At 45.9% G+C, this 23,276-nt stretch overlaps 1 protein-coding gene across 4 annotated transcripts; it reads left to right on the top strand.

Annotated features, from left to right (window-relative positions):
• The first annotated feature begins 191 nt into the window (after positions 1–191).
• On the top strand, positions 192–22,902 carry zer1 (zyg-11 related, cell cycle regulator). 4 transcript variants are annotated; one of them, XM_027021565.3, is made up of 16 exons: positions 192–265; positions 1,135–1,403; positions 1,584–1,734; positions 5,657–6,108; positions 8,261–8,434; positions 8,834–8,948; positions 9,219–9,365; positions 9,635–9,808; positions 10,203–10,418; positions 13,341–13,382; positions 13,950–14,069; positions 14,315–14,430; positions 15,586–15,774; positions 18,617–18,714; positions 19,168–19,270; positions 21,698–22,902. In XM_027021565.3, the coding sequence occupies exons 2-16, from the start codon at positions 1,237–1,239 to the stop codon at positions 21,753–21,755; spliced, it is 2,322 nt and encodes a 773-aa protein (XP_026877366.2). In that variant the 5' UTR covers positions 192–265; positions 1,135–1,236; the 3' UTR covers positions 21,756–22,902. The 4 variants fall into 4 exon arrangements, with proteins under 4 accessions (XP_026877366.2, XP_081575356.1, XP_026877368.2 ...); XM_027021567.3 differs by having other exon boundaries at positions 224–363; XM_027021568.3 differs by lacking the exon at positions 192–265 and adding an exon at positions 331–444.
• Positions 22,903–23,276: the final 374 nt, after the last annotated feature.

Genomic DNA, 23,276 nt, shown 5'->3' with positions numbered 1-23,276 from the left:
CCTCAAAAGTCTTTACCTTATCATTGTGTTATATACAAATTTTCTAAAACTTTTTTTTTCAGTTTCTCTGGCGCTGCATCGAAGCCTGGCGACGTAATTTCACATTTAATTTCACATTTAATTTCACTGAACTGCCATCACGCACCTCTCCTCTTCTAACGCAGGAAGCAATAATTTCATGTACAGGTGAACCGGAAGTTGAGAGTGTTTTGTTGACATCGGGACGGGCGAGAGCAGAGCATCAGTTAATGAGCAATATTAGACGGTAAATGAGTTAGCTGAGCCGCCGCCCGTCGCCCGGGTGCAAGTGCGGGGGACTCCGGTAGAGCTGCGGACTGGCGCCGCTGTCAGATCTTAAACGATGTATATAATATCTGATTCGCTTTTAGTTAACTCCAGCTAGCAAGCGTTAGCACTTTAGCATCAGCACGTCACCATTAGCAGGTTAGCATTAGCAGGTCTGCGCTGTGGTTAGCTAACCTGCAGTCGTTTTTAGCCAGTTAACTTGCTAGCTGTTGGCTGCTGACGCTACCGAGTTCATAAGGGTTGTCTAAGGTTCCCTTTGCTTTTGACAACATAGTTTACATAGTGTTGCCTATAAAACATTAATTACACGTGAAGACCGTACATCATGAAACTGTAGGGAACCTGTTTTCTTATTTAATGCTGCCTACTCTTCAGCCTGCAATTACGACGTTTGTGAGGAGCTAATTTGGCTAGCTAGCGCGCCGTGTTCGTTTGGGTTCATTTGGATAACTCAACCACTACTCCAGTGTTTTTATCAGCTACTGAAGTGAAGGTCGCTATCTGCCACCTGGTGATGCAGAACCAGCCTAGACACCTCACAGCTTTGGAAAAGTTTGGCTTCAGTTGTCAGATAGCGTTAGCAGTCATGACCCCACTTCTCTGTTTATTTCTGTATGTTGGGGCTGTGTAGCTAGTAAGATTAATAGCAGCTACTTAACTGGTATCATTTTCGTTGCGACTACGTTTTCGTTTAAAAGTAACGGCACGCAAATGATTTATATATTATAGATTTTGGAAGAATATTATGCAACTTTGACGTGCTGTCAGTAATGTAGCTACTGTTAGATTCAGTGTGTTTTCCTCCCCGGTTTGTGTTTATGTTAATAGGCTAACGTCTCCCAATGCCAGCGGCCTGAGCCGGTCAGCAGTCACAGTGCCATCCCTGTGTTGCCCTGGTGATTGACCCCAGAGTCTGAAGGGTGCGTTGCCATGGCGACCAAGGCAGGGGACGACCCGGACAGCCTCATGGCTCTGTGTACAGTGTTTTGTCTGAAGAACCTGAGAAGAACCATGTGCTACACTGGCGACCAGAACAAACTCTGCCTGCGGCCAGACGTGTTCCTGCCCAGTGAGATCTGTGATAAGCTTGTTAATGTGTAAGTAGAATGGAGGAGTTTATAGCAGATAAACCCATCTGAGATTTCTGTTTCAGGGATGATTTGTTTGTGTGATGTTGCCAAGCTGTTTAAGCTGTCTGAATTTCCCAGGTTAGATGACAATGTCTGCAGTGATCTACTGTTCTCTGTGTTTCTGTGTTGTTTGTTCCCTCTATGCAGATACATGGAGCTAGTCCACACAGACAGTGACTTTGAGTTGCAGGATGGGTTTTTCCAGTTGTTCTGTGACCCATGCAGCACTCGGTTAACGCAGCTGCACCTCAGAGAGGACTTTGTGCGGGACAAGGACCTGGAGGCTATCGCAAAACAGGTGGGCACCTCTCGTGACCATCTGCAGACTGGAGAACTGCTCATAGCGCACACACACACACACACACACACTCATTCACTCTCTTACATTCACAGTGTTGATGGCCTTTTAAGATATCTGGGTTGGAGGAAGTGGCTTGAGTTTCTGTGGATGTACAGAGGCAAGTTAATATAGAAGAACTTTGCTGTGAGCAATACTAAGCTAAGGTGTATTGACCTGTGTAGTATAATAATAATAATAATAATAATAATAATAATAATAATAATAATAATATTATTATACTATACAGGTCAATACACCTTAGCTTAGTATAAGCTAATAAATAAGCTAAGAGAGAGCAGGAGAGAGCTAAGAGAGAGAGTTGTTATTGTTGCTGTTAATGTAACTGGAAAACATTTTGTACACATTGTTACAGAGAGTATTCGAGCACTGCAAAGAGGACAAAATACCACCTCCACTCCACCCATCCCCAACACCTCTAACACCACCCCCACTCCACCCATCCCCAACACCTCTAACACCACCCCCACTCCGTCCATCCCCAACACCTCTAACACCACCCCCACTCCACCCATCCCCAACACCTCTAACACCACCTCCACTCCACCCATCCCCAACACCTCTAACACCACCCCACTCCACCCATCCCCAACACCTCTAACACCACCCCACTCCATCCATCCCCAACACCTCTAACACCACCCCCACTCCACCCATCCCCAACACCTCTAACACCACCTCCAATCCACCCATCCCTAACACCTCTGACACCACCCCCACTCCACCCATCCCCAACACCTCTGACACCACCCCCACTCCACCCATCCCCAACACCTCTGACACCACCCCCACTCCACCCATCCTCAACACCTCTGACACCACCCCCACTCCACCCATCCCCAACACCTCTGACACCACCTCCACTCCACCCATCCCCAACACCTCTAACACCACCTCCAATCCACCCATCCCTAACACCTCTGACACCACCCCCACTCCACCCATCCCCAACACCTCTGACACCACCCCCACTCCACCCATCCCCAACACCTCTGACACCACCCCCACTCCACCCATCCTCAACACCTCTGACACCACCCCCACTCCACCCATCCTCAACACCTCTGACACCACCCCCACTCCACCCATCCCCAACACCTCTGACACCACCCCCACTCCACCCATCCCCAACACCTCTGACACCACCTCCACTCCACCCATCCCCAACACCTCTGACACTACCTCCACTCCACCCATCCCCAACACCTCTAACACCACCCCCACTCCACCCATCCCCAACACCTCTAACACCACACCCACTCCACTCATCCCCAAAACCTCTGACACCACCCCTACTCCACCCATCCCCAACACCTCTGACACCACCCCACTCCACCCATCCCCAACACCTCTGACATCACCTCCACTCCACCCATCCCAAACACCTCTGACTCCACCCTCACTCCACCCATCCCCAACACCTCTGACACCACACCCACTCCACCCATCCCCAACACAACACCTCTGACACCACCCCCACTCCACCCTTCCAGGTTTTGGATGGGCAACATTCCTAAAGTCACCTCAACCCTACACATCCCCAACACACAGTACCATGAAAATGTCAATATATTAGACATATTCCCCTTCATTTTCAACATGCCTAGCAACTGATGACATGAGATTGATGTGCTTCAGTGATCGCTTGTAAAATAAAGTTTAGCATGACTTTACTCTGATCACAACCAATTTTAAGTAAGTAGTATTAGTGATGAGGCTGGACACTATGGTTGTGACATTTACCTAATATGAGCCTTTTAGATTTGTTAGGCAAACTAGTATCACTTTCAATATTCTACTTTCTTTTACTTTCTTTCTTTATATATTTTTTCCCCGTCTCAGTTAAGGTCACTTGTGTAATGACCTGTGTGTGGGAGTGTATGTGAGACTTGTCTTTCTGAAGTGTCAGTCTGCACTCTTCACATTCCTGACTTACTGCCAATGAATGTTGTCCTCCCTCATTCACTCTTTCTCTCCTTATCCCTCTCTCCTGCCCTCTCTTAGCTTATATAATAATAATAATAATATTATTATTATTATTATTATTATTATTATTATTATTATTAAACGGCTGATCTCACCCTCATTATCAAGAGAAGGGTCCTTGAGCATTCGGTTATGGAATGATTTACACCCATTTCTAAGCTGTTTGTCTTAAAGATTCTATAGAGGATTGTTGCCTCCCAGTTGCAAGACATTTTGAACTCCAGTAACATTTTCTAAACAATCCGTCAGGTTTTCTGTTGCTGTCACAGTAGAGAGAGTGTTGAGTATTGCTTTTGTGTTCTAAATGTTCTTTTTCTGTTTTCAGATTTTGGTTCTGAATCTGTTCTTCTTCTTGACCATATCACGGCTTCCATTGCAGTCAATCATAACTTTCTCATTTCATGACCTTCTACTATTGGTCTTACTGGTAGTTTGCTATCATGGTTCAGATCCTATTTAGCCAATGGGGAAGCACATCTAACACTGCTCCTGTTACTCAGTGTGTCTCCCATGGCTCTGTTCTTGGGCCTCTTTTATTTATCATTTACATCCTGCTCCTTGGCAGGATGTTTTTGTTAAAATGGTGCTGCACCACATTTTATTAATTTTTCTGGGTTGTGCTCAGAGTGCACATCCAAAAACCCCAACATACAGAACATATAGAGCCTCTTGGTTATTCTGCATTGGTCTGTACTGTAGCGAGAGCTAACTGTCCAGACTATTTCCATATGACTTAGGCTGACAGCTAAGCACATTCCAGCAGAATGACATGCACTGGAACGTTTGGTTGCCGTTGGTCTGCTTATGCATGCAGACAGCTGTGAATCGGATACCACCTCCTTACTGCCAGTAACATGCTGCGTCTGAGACGTCTGAGAGCATCGACTGATGCTGCTTATTGGTTGAGGACCAGTGTTGCCCGGTAACATGTTCACTGTGTTGATGTTCAGTGAGCCTGAGATCTGTTCAGAAGTTTCCTGCACTGTTGTACTCGGATGTTAGTTGACGCACGGTAATCTGTCTTGAGATGTGCATAATGGTGTTGTGTCTACAGTGGTCTCTTTTTAATGAGTGCATTTGAATTTGCTCTGTGCCATACATATTGAGAGGAGATGTGTGGAGAGACCCTTGACTAAAGCTAAAGCAGCAAGTTGGCTGCAGCTGCAGAATTTGTTGCCCAGTAACCTGGCCAAGGAGTGGAGGTTGTTACCTAGTAACCTGACCAGGGAGTCAAGGGTGTTGCCCAGTATCCTGGCCAAGGAGTGAAGGTTGTTACCTAGTAACCTGACCAGGGAGTCAAGGGTGTTGCCCAGTATCCTGGCCAAGGAGTGAAGGTTGTTACCTAGTAACCTGACCAGGGAGTCAAGGGTGTTGCCCAGTATCCTGGCCAAGGAGTGAAGGTTGTTACCTAGTAACCTGACCAGGGAGTCAAGGGTGTTGCCCAGTATCCTGGCCAAGGAGTGAAGGTTGTTACCCAGTAACCTGGCCAAGGAGTGAAGGTTGTTACCTAGTAACCTGACCAGGGAGTCAAGGGTGTTGCCCAGTATCCTGGCCAATGAGTGAAGGTTGTTACCCAGTAACCTGACCAGGGCGCGAAGGGGGTTGCCCAGTAATCTGACCAAGGAGTGTTTCTCTGACACCAAAATGCTGTTCAGTATTTGCAGTCTTGCGCTGTATATGAGAAATATGATTAATTCAGAGCTTACAGGAAAAACCTTTAACCTTGAAGCGATTTCAGTAAAGTACACCTAATCACTCTGTCCTCTCTTTGATTTTTAAATGCATTTATTTGTTATGACATGCGCAGCAGAATGTCCATAAGTGTTTTGTAATTCAGGGCATCTTAACTGAATTCTGCCCCCCCCCCCCCCCCCAGGACTTGATCGAGCTGCACCTGACGTCCTGTACCAGCCTGAGCGCGCGGAGTCTGCGGACACTGTCCTGTTTCCGACACTCGCTGGTGTCCCTCAGCCTGTTCGGCTGCACCAATGTCTTCTTCCACAGGGCGCGCGTACCGCTGGCCTGCGGCGAGGACGAGGACGAGGACGAGGAAGACCAGCTGCCCAGGCACACCCTAGCCTCTGACTTCACCTTCCAGGGCTTTGGCAGGCTTCGACTGCTGAACGTGGGGGGTCTAGCGGCCGAGGTGGACGTGGAGACCCTGCTCAAGCCTCTGCCTGCGCTCACCTCGCTGGACCTGTCCGCCGTGCACCTGCCGCGCCCTGCCTTCCTGGCCCAGTGGAGGGATAGGCTGGGATCGCTGGTCCTCTACAACGTGGACCTGAGCGAGGAGCTCATCAGAACCGTGGTGCGTCTGAACCACCTGAGGTGAGAAAGGTGGCAGCTCACTGCTGCTGGACCATTACGGGGCCACTGAGCACACTGAGGCTCGAATCCTTACAGGGTGCCCATGGAACATGGCATTTCTGGAATATCATGGAAATTTGATTGTCTTTTGTATGTCAAGTCATGGAATGTCGGGGAATTGTGTTTATAGGATATTATACATTGTAGTTGTCCTTCATCACAACGTCATGTTTTCGTGTGTGGAGTGGTTGCTATGGTTCCTTGATTTTTCCACACCCTTTTCCGTTCATTGTAGGTCATAGAAAGTCAGGGAATTTGACATTTAACTTACAGTGGGAACCCTGGTCCAAACTCAGTGCATAGGAATGTTTGTTTTCTGCCTGTGGTTCGTTATAATGTGTGTTATGGAACACGTTATTTTAGCTAACGGACTGACAACAGGTCTTCTACTGTTAGATAAAACTTTAGTGACTTAACTAGGCTGAGTAGTGAAGTAGTGCCTTGGTCGCCATGGCAACGCACCCTTCAAACTCTGGGGTGAAGGACTATAATGTTGTATGTATTGAGAGGCTTGAAAACGTATCTAGACTCTTAAGTCATTTGATTTGTCTGGATTACAAATGACACTTGCACTGTTCCGCCCCCAGTGGTTTATTGCAAAGCAGTTTGCTTTTAAATGGAATAAATGTAATGTAGTTTTTCAAAGTCAATTTTTGACCTGAAAAATGGTGCCTGCGTTCAGTTTGTTGCAGCAGCAGCTTTTGGTGTGTTTGAGTCAGTTTTTCCCAGCGGTGCAGTCTGAGCGAATCTCACTGTTCTTCCCAAACATTTTGCTCCAGTTTGTTCAGGTTGGTCAGATAATGCTTGTGGCCTGCGATTTTCCAGTAGTGCCGCATGTTCTGGATTGGATTGAGATCCGGACTCGGACTTGTACAACATTCACCTTTCTGTTGTTCGGCTCTTTCTTGGGATGCTGGAAAAGGGAGTTTCTCCCAAGCATTGGTTTTTGGTGAGAGAATTCATCTTCTTGCCTGCTGGGGTATCTGATGACTGGCGTGGGGTGCATGTTTACGGCTTTGCTTCTGTTAGCCCCGCTCGGTGGATACCTGAGGAGGAACTTGGATCTTGCTGTCCTGTTTGTTTCTTCCTCATGGTTTCCGTGGGATTGGAGAATCTCCAGGTGTCATGTGGCCTTGTCTTGGTTCAGTTCCATCTCTCCTGATCACTGTTCCTTTTTCCTCATCCAACTTCATCCAACTTCTCCAGTCTGAATGACCTTCTGGAGTCCTTGCCGTAGGTCCTGGTCAGGTGGATCAGGGAGTCGTACAGCTTGGTGCTGTCCATGTACAGGAGGGTGACGGTAGCTTCACCCCTGGATCTGAACCCGTGCCACTGTTATGGGTGATCTGGCTGACAGAATCTGGTTGCTGCTAACATCTTGGTGCCAGATACCACAGAACCCCTTCAGAGGTCTCGTGGAGTCCATGTATAGATGGGTCAGAGCTGTTTTGGCAGCATGAGTGGGACGTACACAATATTAAGCAGGCGGTTTTAGTGTTATAGTTGAGGGTGTGAGTGTGTATGTATTACTGGGTAACATCCTTCACTCCCTGGCCAGAAGCAAAGTGCTTCTCTGAATCGGCCATTCATCCACTGCACTGGTCTCCTCAGACAGAGCACCCAGAGTGGAGGCCATTAAAACAGGACACTCAGAATAAATGGACAGTAATTCCAGTGTTGAATCTAATTTATGAATGGTCCTATTTGTGTCAGAGTGTGTGCTGGTACTCAGACCAGCAATACACAAACACACCCGGTCAGGATCCTTCCAAGTCCCGATGTCCAGTTGCCTAGCGACAGTTTTCCAATAATGTTAACCGCTTTCTGGACAATTCTGATGTCAAACATGCATTCATCAGTTTGATGTCCTGAAAGTGTTTAAAGTTTACAACATCTATTTTTGTGACTAGACAATTTTATGAAGTGACTAAGTATCTTTCTCACTTAACGTCCACACCAGAGATTGTTTGCAGTTTTGCTTCACTTCTGTAGTGAATTCGTCACTGTAAACCCAGACAGTGAAATGGTCAGTGTAGCATTAGCTGTCGTTGTGTGGTTCTGACAGTTTTGGGAAGGGGTTGCATTACTCTGAGGGTCTTTTTCTGGTCCCCAGGCACTTGGACATCTCCCGCGAGAGCCAGCGATCCTCCAAATTCAAGATGACCAGGAAGATCCTGACAGCCGTCGTGCAGGGTTTGGGGAACCTCGTCTCTCTCGACATCTCTGGGCACATCATGCTGGACAACTGTACTGTGCCTCACTTTGAGGAGGCAATGGGACGCCCGAGGTACGCAGACGTACACGCCCAGGCAGGACAGACAGGGAGACACCCACTCATCTCTCCTTTTCCTGTGACCATAATGACTTTACAATATCCCTCTCTCTCCCCTTCTCTCTCTCGCTCCTTCTCTCTCTCCCTCCCCATCTCTCTCTCTCTCTCTCTCCCTCTCCCTCCCTCTCTCTCTCTGTCTCTCTCTATCCCTCTCTCTCTCTCTCTCTCCCTCCCCCTCTCCCTCTCCCTCTCTCTCTCTCTCTCTCCCTCTCCCTCTCTCTCTCCCTCTCTCTCTCTCTCTCTATCCCTCTCTCTCTCTCTCCCTCCCCCTCTCCCTCTCTCTCTCCCTCTCCCTCTCCCTCTCTCTCTCTCTCTCCCTCTCTCTCTCTCTCTCTCTCTCCCCCTCCCTCTCAGCATGGAGCCGTGTAAGAGCAGTATCTATCCGTTCCAGGAGCTGAAGAGGCCACTACAGTTTTTGGGCCTGTACAACACCACACTCTGCAACGTCACACACATACCTGCTTATAAGGTACATTACTGCTGAGTCAGTGTTCCGTGTGTGAGTGTGAGTGTGAGTGTGCGTGAGTGTGCGTGTGCGAGTGCGTGTGCGAGTGTGTAAGGTACAGTACTGCTGTTGCCTGCCCATTAGGTGAACTGAGTTGAATCTTTGGCTAATGCTTCTGGGAATAAATAAAATTTGGAAATCTTTTTGGATTATTTGTCCCTTGGAGTTTTGTGTGGCCAGTCTAAGTCAGTGTTCCTCCTGTGCTTAATGGTGGTCGTGCGCGTGTGTGTTCAGGTGACAGGCTCTAAGAATGAGGACCAGGTGCTCAATGCCATAGAAGCATACAGAGAGTATCGGCCAGAGCTGGCACACCGAGCCATTAACCAGCTGTTTGACATTGCTAGAATACAGCACTGCAACCAGCTGCTCAGAGCACTACAGGTACAGTATCACACACACACACACACACACACACACACACACACACACACACACACACACACACACACACACACACACACACACCATGCCATTAACCAGCTGTTTGACATTGCTAGAAAACACATCACACACAAAGACACACATGCACACCGTCTCTCACACACGCGCATGCACACAGTCACTTGCACCCACGTGCACGTGCACACACACAAACAGCTACACCTATGTTGTTCAAGCACAGATTACAGATCCAGGCGTTGTTCCCCCAGCTGGTGATCGGCGCTCTGAAGTGTCATAAGTATGATAAGAGCATCCAGGTGACGGGCAGTGCTGCTCTCTTCTACCTGACCAACACGGAGTACCGCAACGACCAGAGTGTGCGCCTGCGCAGAGAGGTCATAGAGGTCGTGCTCAACGGCATGGAGCAGTACCAGGAGGTCACGGTGTGCAACAGACACTCGCACTCTCACACACTCGCACTCTCACTCACACACACACACACACACACGCACTCGCATGCTCACTCACACACACTCACACAAACGCACTCTCACACAAACGCACTCTCACACACTCGCACTCTCACACACACTTACTCACACGCACTCTCACTGACACGCACTCAAACTCTCACTCACTCACACACACTTTTTGTGGGTTAAATTGCTGTAGCACTAGAAGGTTCCATTAAGTTATCCACTCTGTTGTCTTATTTTCTCTAAAACAGAATTTCTTTCTTCTTTGTCTACCTTCCTCTTTCTTCCTCATCCTCCCTCTCTCCCTCTCTCTCCGTCCCTCCTTCCCTCTCGCGCTCTGTCTCTCTCTCTCTCTCTCCAGGTCCAGAGGAATTGCTGTCTGACTCTGTGTAACTTCAATATTCCCGAGGAGCTGGAGTTCCAGTACCACCGGGTCAACATGCTTCTGCTGAAGATTCTAGAACCGGCCCGGCAGGACGAGTCCATTCAGCGAATTGCCGTGCACCTGTGCAACGCCCTCGTCTGCCAGGTGGACAACGACCACAAAGAGGCCGTTGGCAAGATGGGCTTTGTTAAGGTGACACACACACACACACACACACACACAGACTCTCTCACACACGTGCGCACACACACAGACACTCGCTCACTCACACACACAGACACTCGCTCACTCACACACACAGACACTCGCTCACTCACACACACAGACACTCGCTCACTCACACACAAACACACTCGCTCACTCACACACAAACACACTCGCTCACTCACACACAAACACACTCTCTCTCACAGACACTCACACACACGCACACAGACTCTCTCTCACTCACACACACAGACACTCTCTCACTCACACACACACACACACACACACACACACACACACACACACAGACACTCTCATACACACACACACACACAGACACTCTCTCACACACACACACACACACACAGACACTCGCTCACTCACACACACAGACACTCGCTCACTCACACACAAACACACTCTCTCACTCACACACACAGACACTCTCTCACTCACACACACACACACACAGACACTCTCTCACTCACACACACACACACACACACAGACACTCTCTCACTCACACACACACACACACACACAGACTCTCTCACACACGTGCGCACACACACAGACACTCGCTCACTCACACACACAGACACTCGCTCACTCACACACACAGACACTCGCTCACTCACACACACAGACACTCGCTCACTCACACACAAACACACTCGCTCACTCACACACAAACACACTCGCTCACTCACACACAAACACACTCGCTCACTCACACACAAACACACTCTCTCTCACAGACACTCACACACACGCACACAGACTCTCTCTCACTCACACACACAGACACTCTCTCACTCACACACACACACACACACACACACACACACACAGACACTCTCACACACACACACACACACACACAGACACTCTCTCACACACACACACACACACAGACACTCTCTCACTCACACACACACACACACACACAGACACTCTCTCACTCACACACACACACACACACAGACTCTCTCACACACGTGCGCACACACACAGACACTCGCTCACTCACACACACAGACACTCGCTCACTCACACACACAGACACTCGCTCACTCACACACACAGACACTCGCTCACTCACACACACAGACACTCGCTCACTCACACACACAGACACTCGCTCACTCACACACAAACACACTCGCTCACTCACACACAAACACACTCGCTCACTCACACACAAACACACTCTCTCTCACAGACACTCACACACGCACACAGACTCTCTCTCACTCACACACACAGACACTCTCTCACTCACACACACACACACACACACAGACACTCTCACACACACACACACACACACACAGACACTCTCTCACACACACACACACACACAGACACTCGCTCACTCACACACACAGACACTCGCTCACTCACACACAAACACACTCTCTCACTCACACACACAGACACTCTCTCACTCACACACACACACACACAGACACTCTCTCACTCACACACACACACACACACACACAGACACTCTCTCACTCACACACACACACACACACAGACACTCTCACACACACACACACACACACAGACACTCTCTCACACACACACAGACAGACACACCGACACTCTCTCACACACACACACACACACACACACACACACACACAGAGTCACTCTCACTCACACATACACAGACTCTCTCACACACACAGACACTTTCACACACATGCACGCAGAGACTCTCTCACTTCCACACACACGCGAACACACTCACGCGCGAATACACACACATTCTCACACACACACATTCTCACACACACAGACACTCTCTCACTCACAGGCGTACGAACACATTCACATGCACGCACGAACACACAGACACACTCTCACACACACACACACACACAGACACTCTCACACACATGCATGCGAACACTCACCCACGCGCGAACACACACACACTCACTCATGTGCGAACACACACACACACTCTCACTCAGACACACTCTCACACGCGCACGAACACACATATACACACACATACACTCTTAGTTAGACACACACAAACACTCACATACACGTGCGAGCACTCTCACTCACGCGCGAATACACGCACACACTCACACACACATACACACAGACACTCTCTCTCACACGCATGTGCGCACACACACAGACACTCATTCACACACACACAGACACTCTCATTCACACACACAGACACTCTCATTCACACACACACAGACACTCATTCACACACACACAGACACTCTCATTCACACACACACAGACACTCTCTCACACGCATGTGCGCACACACACAGACACTCTCATTCACACACACACAGACACTCTCACACGCAGACACTCTCACTTACACACAAACACACACGCGTGAACACTCACTCACACATGCGAATACACACACACACTCACACACATACACATAGACACTCTCTCACACACACACACACGCTCACACACATGCACAAACACACATTCACACACACACTAACACACATGCACACACACACTCTCACACACATGCACACACACACTCACACACACAGTGACTCTCACTCACTCAAACAGACACTCTCTCGCTCACACACACACACAGACACTCTCTCACACACAGACACGCTCCCTCACACACACACCGACACTCTCTCTCTCTCACACAAACACACCAACACTCTCTTACTCACACAAACAGACACTCACACACACACACACACACACACACACACACACTCTCTCACACACGCGTGCGAACACACACACACTCTCTCTCTCACACACACACAGTTTTTACCTGTGTGTTTGATGAATATGTTTGTGGTTGTTTATTTTTGGTTATACAAATACCCTCTACTAAATTCTGTCATTAATTAATTTTTTCTGTTCTGTCATTTTGTGCCAAAGACCATGCTGAATTTAATACAGAAGAAACTTCAGGACAGAATGGTGAGTGTTGCTACGGTGATTTCACCGTAACCTTAGCCACAGCACAATAAAGCTACGTATGAATGCAGTGAGTTGTCATTCATGAAGAGTGAATATATGAATATGACCTCACTGTACTGGCAGCAAGCGTTGTACTGTTGTAGCTGTTCTGTGGGTGGCGCTGTTATAGCTGTTCTGTGGGTGGCGCTGTTATAGCTGTTGTATATATTCTGTGGATGGCGCTGTTGTAGCTGTTCTGTGGGTGGCGCTGTTATAGCTGTTCTGTGGGTGGTGCTGTTGTAGCTGTTCTGTGGGTGGTGCTGTTGTAGCTGTTCTGTGGGTGGTGCTGTTGTAGCTGTTCTGTGGGTGGTGCTGTTGTAGCTGTTGTATATGTCCTTTGGGTGGTGCTGTTATAGCTGTTTTGTGGGTGGTGCTATTGTAGCTGTTCTGTGGGTGGCGCTGTTGTAGCTGTTGTATATGTCCTTTGGGTGGTGCTGTTATAGCTGTTTTGTGGGTGGTGCTATTGTAGCTGTTCTGTGGGTGGCGCTGTTGTAGCTGTTCTGGGCTTTGTGCTGTGTGCCTCCTCAGTGCGATCAGGTGATGGAGTTCTCATGGAGCGCTCTGTGGAACATCACGGATGAGACGCCTGACAATTGTCAGATGTTCCTCAACTGCAGTGGCATGGACCTGTTCCTGGAGTGTCTGCAGGTGAGAGAGAGAGAGAGAGAGTGTGTGTGTGTGTGTGTGTGTGTGTGTGTGTGTGTGTGTGTGTGTATCAGTCAGCGTAGGAGAAACGGAGAGTGTGTCTGTATGTGTCAGAGAGAGAGATTTCTATTTAGAGCCATTCAGAAATGTTACACAAACTGTCAAAGAATGAAAAGTCAAGTCCGTTTCCTCTGTGAGACACACTCAGGGTCTGTGAGACACAGGATCTGCTTGGTGTGTGTCCCCAGGAGTTCCCGGATAAACAGGAGCTGCACCGGAACATGCTGGGGCTTCTGGGTAATGTGGCAGAAGTGAAGGCGCTCCGACCTCAGCTGCTCACCAGCCAGTTCATCACCGTCTTCAGGTACCCGCCTGGCAGCCACGTTACCCTTCCTCCTCCTCTTCCTCCTCCCTGTCTCCATTTTAGTCATTACACTCCCACTGATGGCTCAGACCCCCTGCTGGTCTTTAGACATATGGAGTTATTGTCAATTTTGTTCTGACCTTTGACCTCCCAAGTATATCGTCCGGCCAAAGCGCTGGATTAGTGTTGGGATCTGTGTGTGAGACTGAGCAGGCTTTGGCTTAGCTATTATTATTATTGTTGTTTTTTTTAGTATTATTACTACTCTTGTTGTTGTTATTGTTAATAATATTATTATTATTACTATTGTTATTATGAATATTATTAATGTTATTGCTAGTACTACGGTGGGAGTGCTGGCTTTGTTTCCATTCTCAGTCCACTGAGATTGCTGGTCAGCTCATACACACAGTGACACAGGAGTCACCCTTCAACAATGATCATCTTATAATCCTTCCTGAGGTGCCCCAGTGACCAGAGGGACAGAAGGCTCGTCAGCGTTAGAAAGTCCTGCCATGACTTGAGCTGGTCTCAGCCAGCTGGCATGAACAAGTTGGAAGCAGAATCTGTCCAGGCTGCTGTAGTTGGTGTTTGCGGTGTTTCATTTGGGCCTCTGTTTTCAGCGTAATCCTTACGGTGAAGAAGACCACACTATTGAAGCTTCAGAACAAACACACCGCAGTTGAATGTTCTGTCCTGTCTGTGCAGGGAAAATGTTGCACCTTACAGCAGACTGAACTATTACTCATTCATCTAAAAGAATCAAATCTTATAAAGGATTAATAACCATCACCTTTATTTGTAAACATATCTCGAGATAATGAGAAATGTTTAATAATAACATATATTGTATCATTTTCAGTAGTATACTGGTTTGCTTAGTCACAATGGAAATGTATACTAAAAATAGTAGTGAAGTATGCAAAGTTGCACAGCTGAAGAAGGACCAAAACTTCCTGTGTCTCAGGACACTGTCCACTTCCTGTGGACACTGTCTACTTCACTGTGCCTGTGAACACGTTCATGCATATTTATCTTTGCACCAAACTCGGTCCTGTATATGTGTGCATCAGCACTATGTGGATTTGTGTGTTGGTCCTGTCTTGGTAGCCGCGTTGTCGTGTGCTCTAACACCTGCGACTCTGGCCTGCTCAGTAACCTGTTGGACAGCAAGGCAGATGGTATCGAGGTGTCCTACAACGCGTGCGGGGTGCTGTCTCACATCATGTACGACGGGCCAGAGGTGTGGGCGCTGGGCGAGCCTGACAGAGTGCAGGTCATGGATAAAATGTGGGACGCCATCCAGAGCTGGGACGTCAGCTCCCGCCGGAACATCAATTACAGGTACGCCTAACGCTTCCATAGTGACAGTTCCCATGAACATGACCACTTTATTGTTGATAGTACACCTGTGCTCATTCTGGAGTTCTTTCTAGATCTCGCCATTGTGTCCTGTATCGGGCAGCGTTTTAGTTCATTGGGATCTTGAACTCTGACCCTAACTGCACTGACTAGGACACATTCTATGACAAAACACTTTTGTAAGTTGCTCTGGTTAAGAGCATCTGCTAAATGCCATAAATGTAAATGTATTCCTTCATTGAGAGTTTTCGTGTTAAATGTGCCTTTTTACAGAAAGTTGTAGTACATGGAACCAGGCGTCCCAAGAATTGAATGGCTCTACAAGCTTACACAAAAAAAAATTACCAGTATGTTGCTTGATGTTTTGATATATATGTTTATGTATGTAGAGATATTCAACACTGTAGTACAATGGAGTTTCCAGAGAAACTGAATGTTTGGGACAGGGGTCCTTCGTCTGCTTTGCTTGGAGTTTCCTCTTCCAGAGTGTGTGGAGTAGAGTTGCTCCATTTGGGTCTTTGTGTAGGGCAGTGGTATCTCAGTGGTTAAGGTACTGGACTAGTAGTTAGACGGTTGCTGGATCAAGTCCCACCACCACCCCAGAGCAAGACCCTTAACCCTCAATTACTCAAGTTGTACTAAGTCATAATTGGAAGTCGCTTTGGATAAAAGCGTCAGATAAATGCCGTAAATGTAAATGTAGCTTCACAGCTTCAGGGGTTTTTTCACTTATAACTGTACCGTGTTGTTTTTTTTCCTCTGTATTTTTGGAAGCTGGTACTGTGCAGTTCATCATTCTGAACAATTACCCATGTGGAGGGCAGAGGGGCAACACGCGGGGCAACACGCGGGGCACCTGAATCATACCAAGGTTTAGAGACATGCAGGTGCCCGATTAAAATACTAAAATACTAAAACCTGGTCACAGTTCATCTGAGCTGAAACACAGCTGCTGGTGAATTATTTACATTATGGCATTTATACATTGACACACACAACATTTATGCATTTACATATACAACATTTATACATATACAACATTTATGCATTTATATATACAACATTTATACATATACAACATTTATGCATTTACATATACAACATTTATACATGTACAACATTTATGCATTTACATATACAACATTTATACATATACAGCAGTTATGCATTTACATATACTGTATTTATACATATACAGCAGTTATGCATTTACATATACTGTATTTATACATGTACAACATTTATGCATTTACATATACAACATTTATACATGTACAACATTTATGCATTTACATATACAACATTTATACATATACAACATTTATGCATTTATATATACAACATTTATACATATACAACATTTATGCATTTACATATACAACATTTATACATATACAACATTTATGCATTTACATATACAACATTTATACATGTACAACATTTATGCATTTATATATACAACATTTATACATATACAACATTTATGCATTTACATATACAACATTTATACATGTACAACATTTATGCATTTACATATACAACATTTATACATATACAGCAGTTATGCATTTACATATACTGTATTTATACATATACAGCAGTTATGCATTTACATATACTGTATTTATACATGTACAACATTTATGCATTTACATATACAACATTTATACATGTACAACATTTATGCATTTACATATACAACATTTATACATATACAACATTTATGCATTTACATATACAACATTTATACATATACAACATTTATGCATTTACATATACAACATTTATACATATACAACATTTATGCATTTACATATACAACATTTATACATATACAACATTTATGCATTTACATATACAACATTTATACATATACAACATTTATGCATTTACATATACAACATTTATACATATACAACATTTATGCATTTACATATACAACATTTATACATATACAACATTTATGCATTTATATATACAACATTTATACATATACAACATTTATGCATTTACATATACAACATTTATACATGTACAACATTTATGCATTTACATATACAACATTTATACATATACAGCAGTTATGCATTTACATATACAACATTTATACATATACAGCAGTTATGCATTTACATATACTGTATTTATACATTTACATATACCGCATCTTGTGCAGAGTGGCTTAGTTAAAACTAGAATCGTTAATCTGCAGTAGCTCTGTGCCCTTCAGGAGCTTTGTGAAAAGGTGAATGTTTATTTTACATGGGGGAACTCCCTGGGAATCGAGCCTGTGACCAGGCTATTAGCATCACCTGTCTCTACCTACTCTACAGGTGGGCTGTAATGTGAATAGTTCCAGTAGACTGGTCAGAGGATCTGAGGCCCCATAGTGGAGACATCAGTGCATCAGAACTGATCTCAGCACCAGGCAGGGCTGTAGAAGCGTCAGCGGGGAATCAAAGCGCTTTAGGATTAGCTGTTGTTTGCTGGGGACCCGGACTTGCCCCCGAAAGGTCATCTCACCCCTGACTTCCTGCAGCTGACTCAGTTTCTGGGTGTGAGACTGTTCATGTAGGCTTGTGTTCAGCTCTGCAGACAGAGAGGGGCTGGTTGAGGACTAGTACGCTGATGTGTGTGAAATGCAGACCAGAACATGTTGGACCACCTCGCTGTGCCTGCACTCCTGTGTGTGTTTAAACTGAGGGTGCAGCCTTCCTGTTCCAAACCATAACAGAAGTGTGTCTAACCTCTGCCCCAATCTCTCCCCCCTTTCTCTCTCTGCCTCTCTCTCTCTCTCTCCTCACTCTCCCTCTTTCTCTCTCAGATCATTTGAGCCTATTCTTCGTCTCCTTCCTCAGAGTATTTCTCCGGTCAGTCAGCACTGGGCGACCTGGGCCCTTTATAACCTGGTGTCTGTCTACCGTGAGTTCTCACGCACGCACACACACACACACACATGCGCACACACGCACGCACGCACACACACACACAGACATGTTTCATGTTTCTCATGATGTGGACCTAAATGTTGCACTCTAACTGTGTAGAACATTTTTTAGACCAATCACCCTTCAAATTGTCCCCGTATCTCATAACATGTTTCCTGCCTAATGTGTCTTTAATTTAAGTTCTTATTGCTTAGTTTCAAACTTTTGCCTGCTGGAACCTGATTGGACAGGCTTGTCTGACACTGTGATTGGACAGGCTTGTCTGACGCTGTGATTGGACAGGCTTGTCCGACGCTGTGATTGGACAGGCTTGTCCGACGCTGTGATTGGACAGGCTTGTCCGACGCTGTGATTGGACAGGCTTGTCTAACTCTGTGGTATTGGAAGGAAAAGGCTTTTGATGATCTCTCTCCTCTTCTGTCTGTAGCCAATAAGTACTGTCCATTATTAGTGAAGGAGGGAGGCATCGGACTACTGGAGAAAGTTCTAGAGCTGGAGTCTTCACAGAGAGAAACCAAGGACATGGCACGGTACATGGATGTACACACAGACGCACACATATGCACAGATATGTATACGTGCACACACGCATGTATGTACGCACGCGCACACGCATGTACAGTTGTGCTCAAAATAATAGCAGTGTGTTTAAAAACATGAGTAAAGCTCAGAATCCTTATAATAGTTTTTATTTCCATGCATTGAGAACACTGAAAATGCAAAAAATGAATATTGGGCTGTTCAAAAAAATAGCAGTGTCTGCAGCTGAAAAATCTTTAGGATTTAGCATTGCTGTGATAATATTTAGTTGTATAACCACTGTTTCTGAGAACTGCATCACATCTGTGTTGCATGGAGTTGACCAACTTCTAGCACCTGTGAACAGGTATTCCAGCCCAGGATGATATGACAACTTTCCACAATTCCTCTGCATATCTTGGTTTTGCCACAGAAACAGCATTTTTGATGTCCCCCCACAGGTTTTCTATCAGATTAAGGTCCAGGGATTGAGTTGGCCACTCCATAACTTTAATTTTGTTGGTCTGGAACCAAGATGCTGCTCGCTTACTGATGTATTTGGGGTCGTTGTCTTGTTGAAACACCCATTTCAAGGGCATTTCTTCTTCAGCATAAAGCAACATGACCTCTTCAAGTATTTTGATATATGCAAACTGATCCATGATCCCTGGTATGTGATAAATAGGCCTGACACCATAGTAAGAGAAACATCCCCATATTATGATGCCTGCACCACCATGCTTCACTGTCTTCAGAGTGTACTGTGGCTTGAATTCAGTGTTTGGGGGTCGTCTGACAAACTGTCTGCGTCCCTTGGATCCAAAAAGAACAATCTTGCTTTCATCAGTCCACAAAATGTTTTCCCATTTCTCTTTAGGCCAGTCCATGTGTTCTTTGGCAAATTGTAACCTCTTCAGCACGTCTTTTTTTTAACAATGGGACTTTGCGGGGGCTTCTTGTTGATAGATTAGCTTCACACAGGCATCTTCTAATTGTCACAGTACTCACAGGTAACTTCAGACCGTCTTTGATCACCCTGGAGCTGATCATTGGCTGCGTCTTTGCCATTCTTGCTATTCTTCTGTCCATTCGAATGGTAGTCTTCTGTTTTCTTCCACGTCTCTGGTTTTGCTTTCCATTTTAAAGCATTGGAGATCATTTTAGCTGAGCAGCCCATCATTTTCTGTGCTGCTTTATATGTTTTCCCCTCTCCAATCAACGTTTTTATCAAAGTACACTGTGCTTCTGAACAATGTCTGGAACGACCCATTTTTCTCAGGTTTTCAGAGAGAAATGCATGTACAACATGTGTTGGCTTCATGCTTAAATAAGGGCCACCTGACTGAAATCTATTTTTTCACAGAATATATGACCTCACTAATTGAACTCCACACTGCTATTATTTTGAATATGTTTCATGTTTCAATTAATTCAGTTACAGGAGCATGCATATCATGAATGTTGGGTCTAATGGTTTTCTATGACTCTACTACACCTACTACAGTAAGTTACATTGGCATGTAGTAATATAATTTCTGCCAAAAACAGTGATTGATCTGTTTAGTCATGTTGGACTGCTATTATTTTGAACACAACTGTATGTACGTAATCACACACACACAAACACATATGTGCGCATGCACACACACACACACACACACATACACATGACATGCATATGCCTGCACACCTGTATGCTTGTGAGTGGGAACAGAACCAAACACCTACATGTACACACTGTAGTGAATGGGAACAGAACCAAACACCTACATGTACACAGACTGTAGTGAATGGGAACAGAACCAAACACCTACATGTACACACACTGTAGTGAGTGGGAACAGAACCCAACACCTACATATACACACACTGTAGTACGTGGGAACAGAACCCAACACCTACATGTACATACACTGTAGTATGTGGGAACAGAACCAAACACCTACATGTCCACACACTGTAGTGAGTGGGAACAGAACAAACACCTACATGTACACGCACTGTAGTGAGTGGGAACAGAACCCAACACCTACATGTCCACACACTGTAGTGAGTGGGAACAGAACCCAACACCTACATGTACACGCACTGTAGTGAGTGGGAACAGAACCCAACACCTACATGTCCACACACTGTAGTGAGTGGGAACAGAACAAACACCTACATGTACACGCACTGTAGTGAGTGGGAACAGAACCCAACACCTACATGTACACGCACTGTAGTGAGTGGGAACAGAACCCAACACCTACATGTCCACACACTGTAGTGAGTGGGAACAGAACAAACACCTACATGTACACGCACTGTAGTGAGTGGGAACAGAACAAACACCTACATGTACACACACTGTAGTACGTGGGAACAGAACAAACACCTACATGTACACAAACCAGTGTTTATTTGAGCACTTCCTTCTTTTCTTTTAACTCCTGCAGCAAGGTGATGGAACAGTGTGAGAATTTTAAGGAGGATCCCATGGATACCAGCAGGTAAATGCTGCGGACCAGGAGATTTGCGTGTCACCCCCAAGGTCCACCTTAAACCACGTGGCCAGCTAACCCCTCCCAGGATCTGTGCGACCGCGTCTCCTCTCTGCAGTTGAATGTGTGTGTTGGAAGCAGGGGGTGGCCCTCGGCCTCACCTCTCTGACAAACCTCTCCTCCTGTGAAGACAAGCCTTGGCCTGATACACTACAGGAAGTGGAGAATATCTGCACAGGAGAGAGTGTGTGTGAGTGTGGGTGTGAGTGTGGGTGTGAGTGTGGGTGTGAGTGGGTGTGAGTGTGGGTGTGGGTGTGAGTGTGGGTGTGAGGGTGAGGGTGAGTGTGTGTGGGTGGGTGGGTGGTTTTGTTTGCTGTTTTGTTTGTGTTGCACATGATGAGTAAGCAGTATTTGTATTGTTAATTCTAGGTTTTGATGATTTGTTTTATGCCTTAGTTTATAAGCGTGAATGTGTTAGGTGTGTGTGTGGTGTGGGGGAACTGAAAGAAGGCGCTTGTCTTTATAAAGGACTAAACCTGTGTGTTTTTGCCTCTTTTCACTTTGGAGCACAGAAAGAGGACAAACGTGCAGTGTGTGTGTGTGTGTGTGTGTGTGTGTGTGTGTGTGTGTGTGTGTGTGTGTGTGTGTGTGTGTGTGTGTGTGTGTGTGTGTGAGAGAGAGAGATAGCGAGCGAACAAATGCATCTTATATAAGCTTCACTAAATCTAGGTCTCTCTGTGCTCTGTGACATCACCATGCCCTAGACAGACTGAATGGATGATGTCATATCATAAAGGGCTTAGCTCGCAGGTGTGATGGTTTATGGACGACCTGTTCACACACTCTTTGGACAAGTGCTGCTGTGTTTGTGCATCAGTGAGGACGATTACTGTGGTCGGACTTGGGTGGAGAGATTCTTCTCCAGACCAGCTAAAGGATCCCGAGATCTGATCAATGATGAGGACAACACACCATCGTGTCTCTCTCTCTCACACACACACACACACACACACACACACACACACACACACACCCTCCCAACATCAGGCTCATGTGTCTGTACATAAGTTTGAAAAAAAGCTCTCATTTTTTGCTTGTTTGTGTGTTCTTTATGTATGTTTTTATGATGCAGTTATAATACACTCCTATGAAAACTCCCAGTCCAGCAGTGTATCTTAGTCACATGAAGCTACGTAATGAGACAACAGAACCGTGAGGTCGGGGTCATCACTGGGAACAACGACTCCACTGCTTTTAGGGTCTTTAATTTACTTTTAAAATCTCGTTAGCATTTGCATCATGTGTGATTTGTGTCAGGGGAGCACTGTGGGATGCCAGATAAAGAGTTTGTAACGCTTAGACGCGATGAACGACATGACAGTTCTGCACCTCTTCTGTTTGCTTTCGTTGCTGATTTAAGACCTGAGAGATTTGTTCTCCCTTATTGAACACCCAGACACTCAACCCTGTCCTGTTCGTTTAGAAGGACATATGATAGTTACCAGTCAGTAATAACAAGTTCTGAAATCACTGC

This window comes from Electrophorus electricus, chromosome 8 (genome assembly GCF_041902795.1).
Source record: "Electrophorus electricus isolate QZ-2024a chromosome 8, ASM4190279v1, whole genome shotgun sequence".
NCBI lineage: Eukaryota > Metazoa > Chordata > Actinopteri > Gymnotiformes > Gymnotidae > Electrophorus > Electrophorus electricus.
Note: the sequence above shows the minus strand (reverse complement) of the source record. Positions and strands in the feature narration are given on the sequence as shown.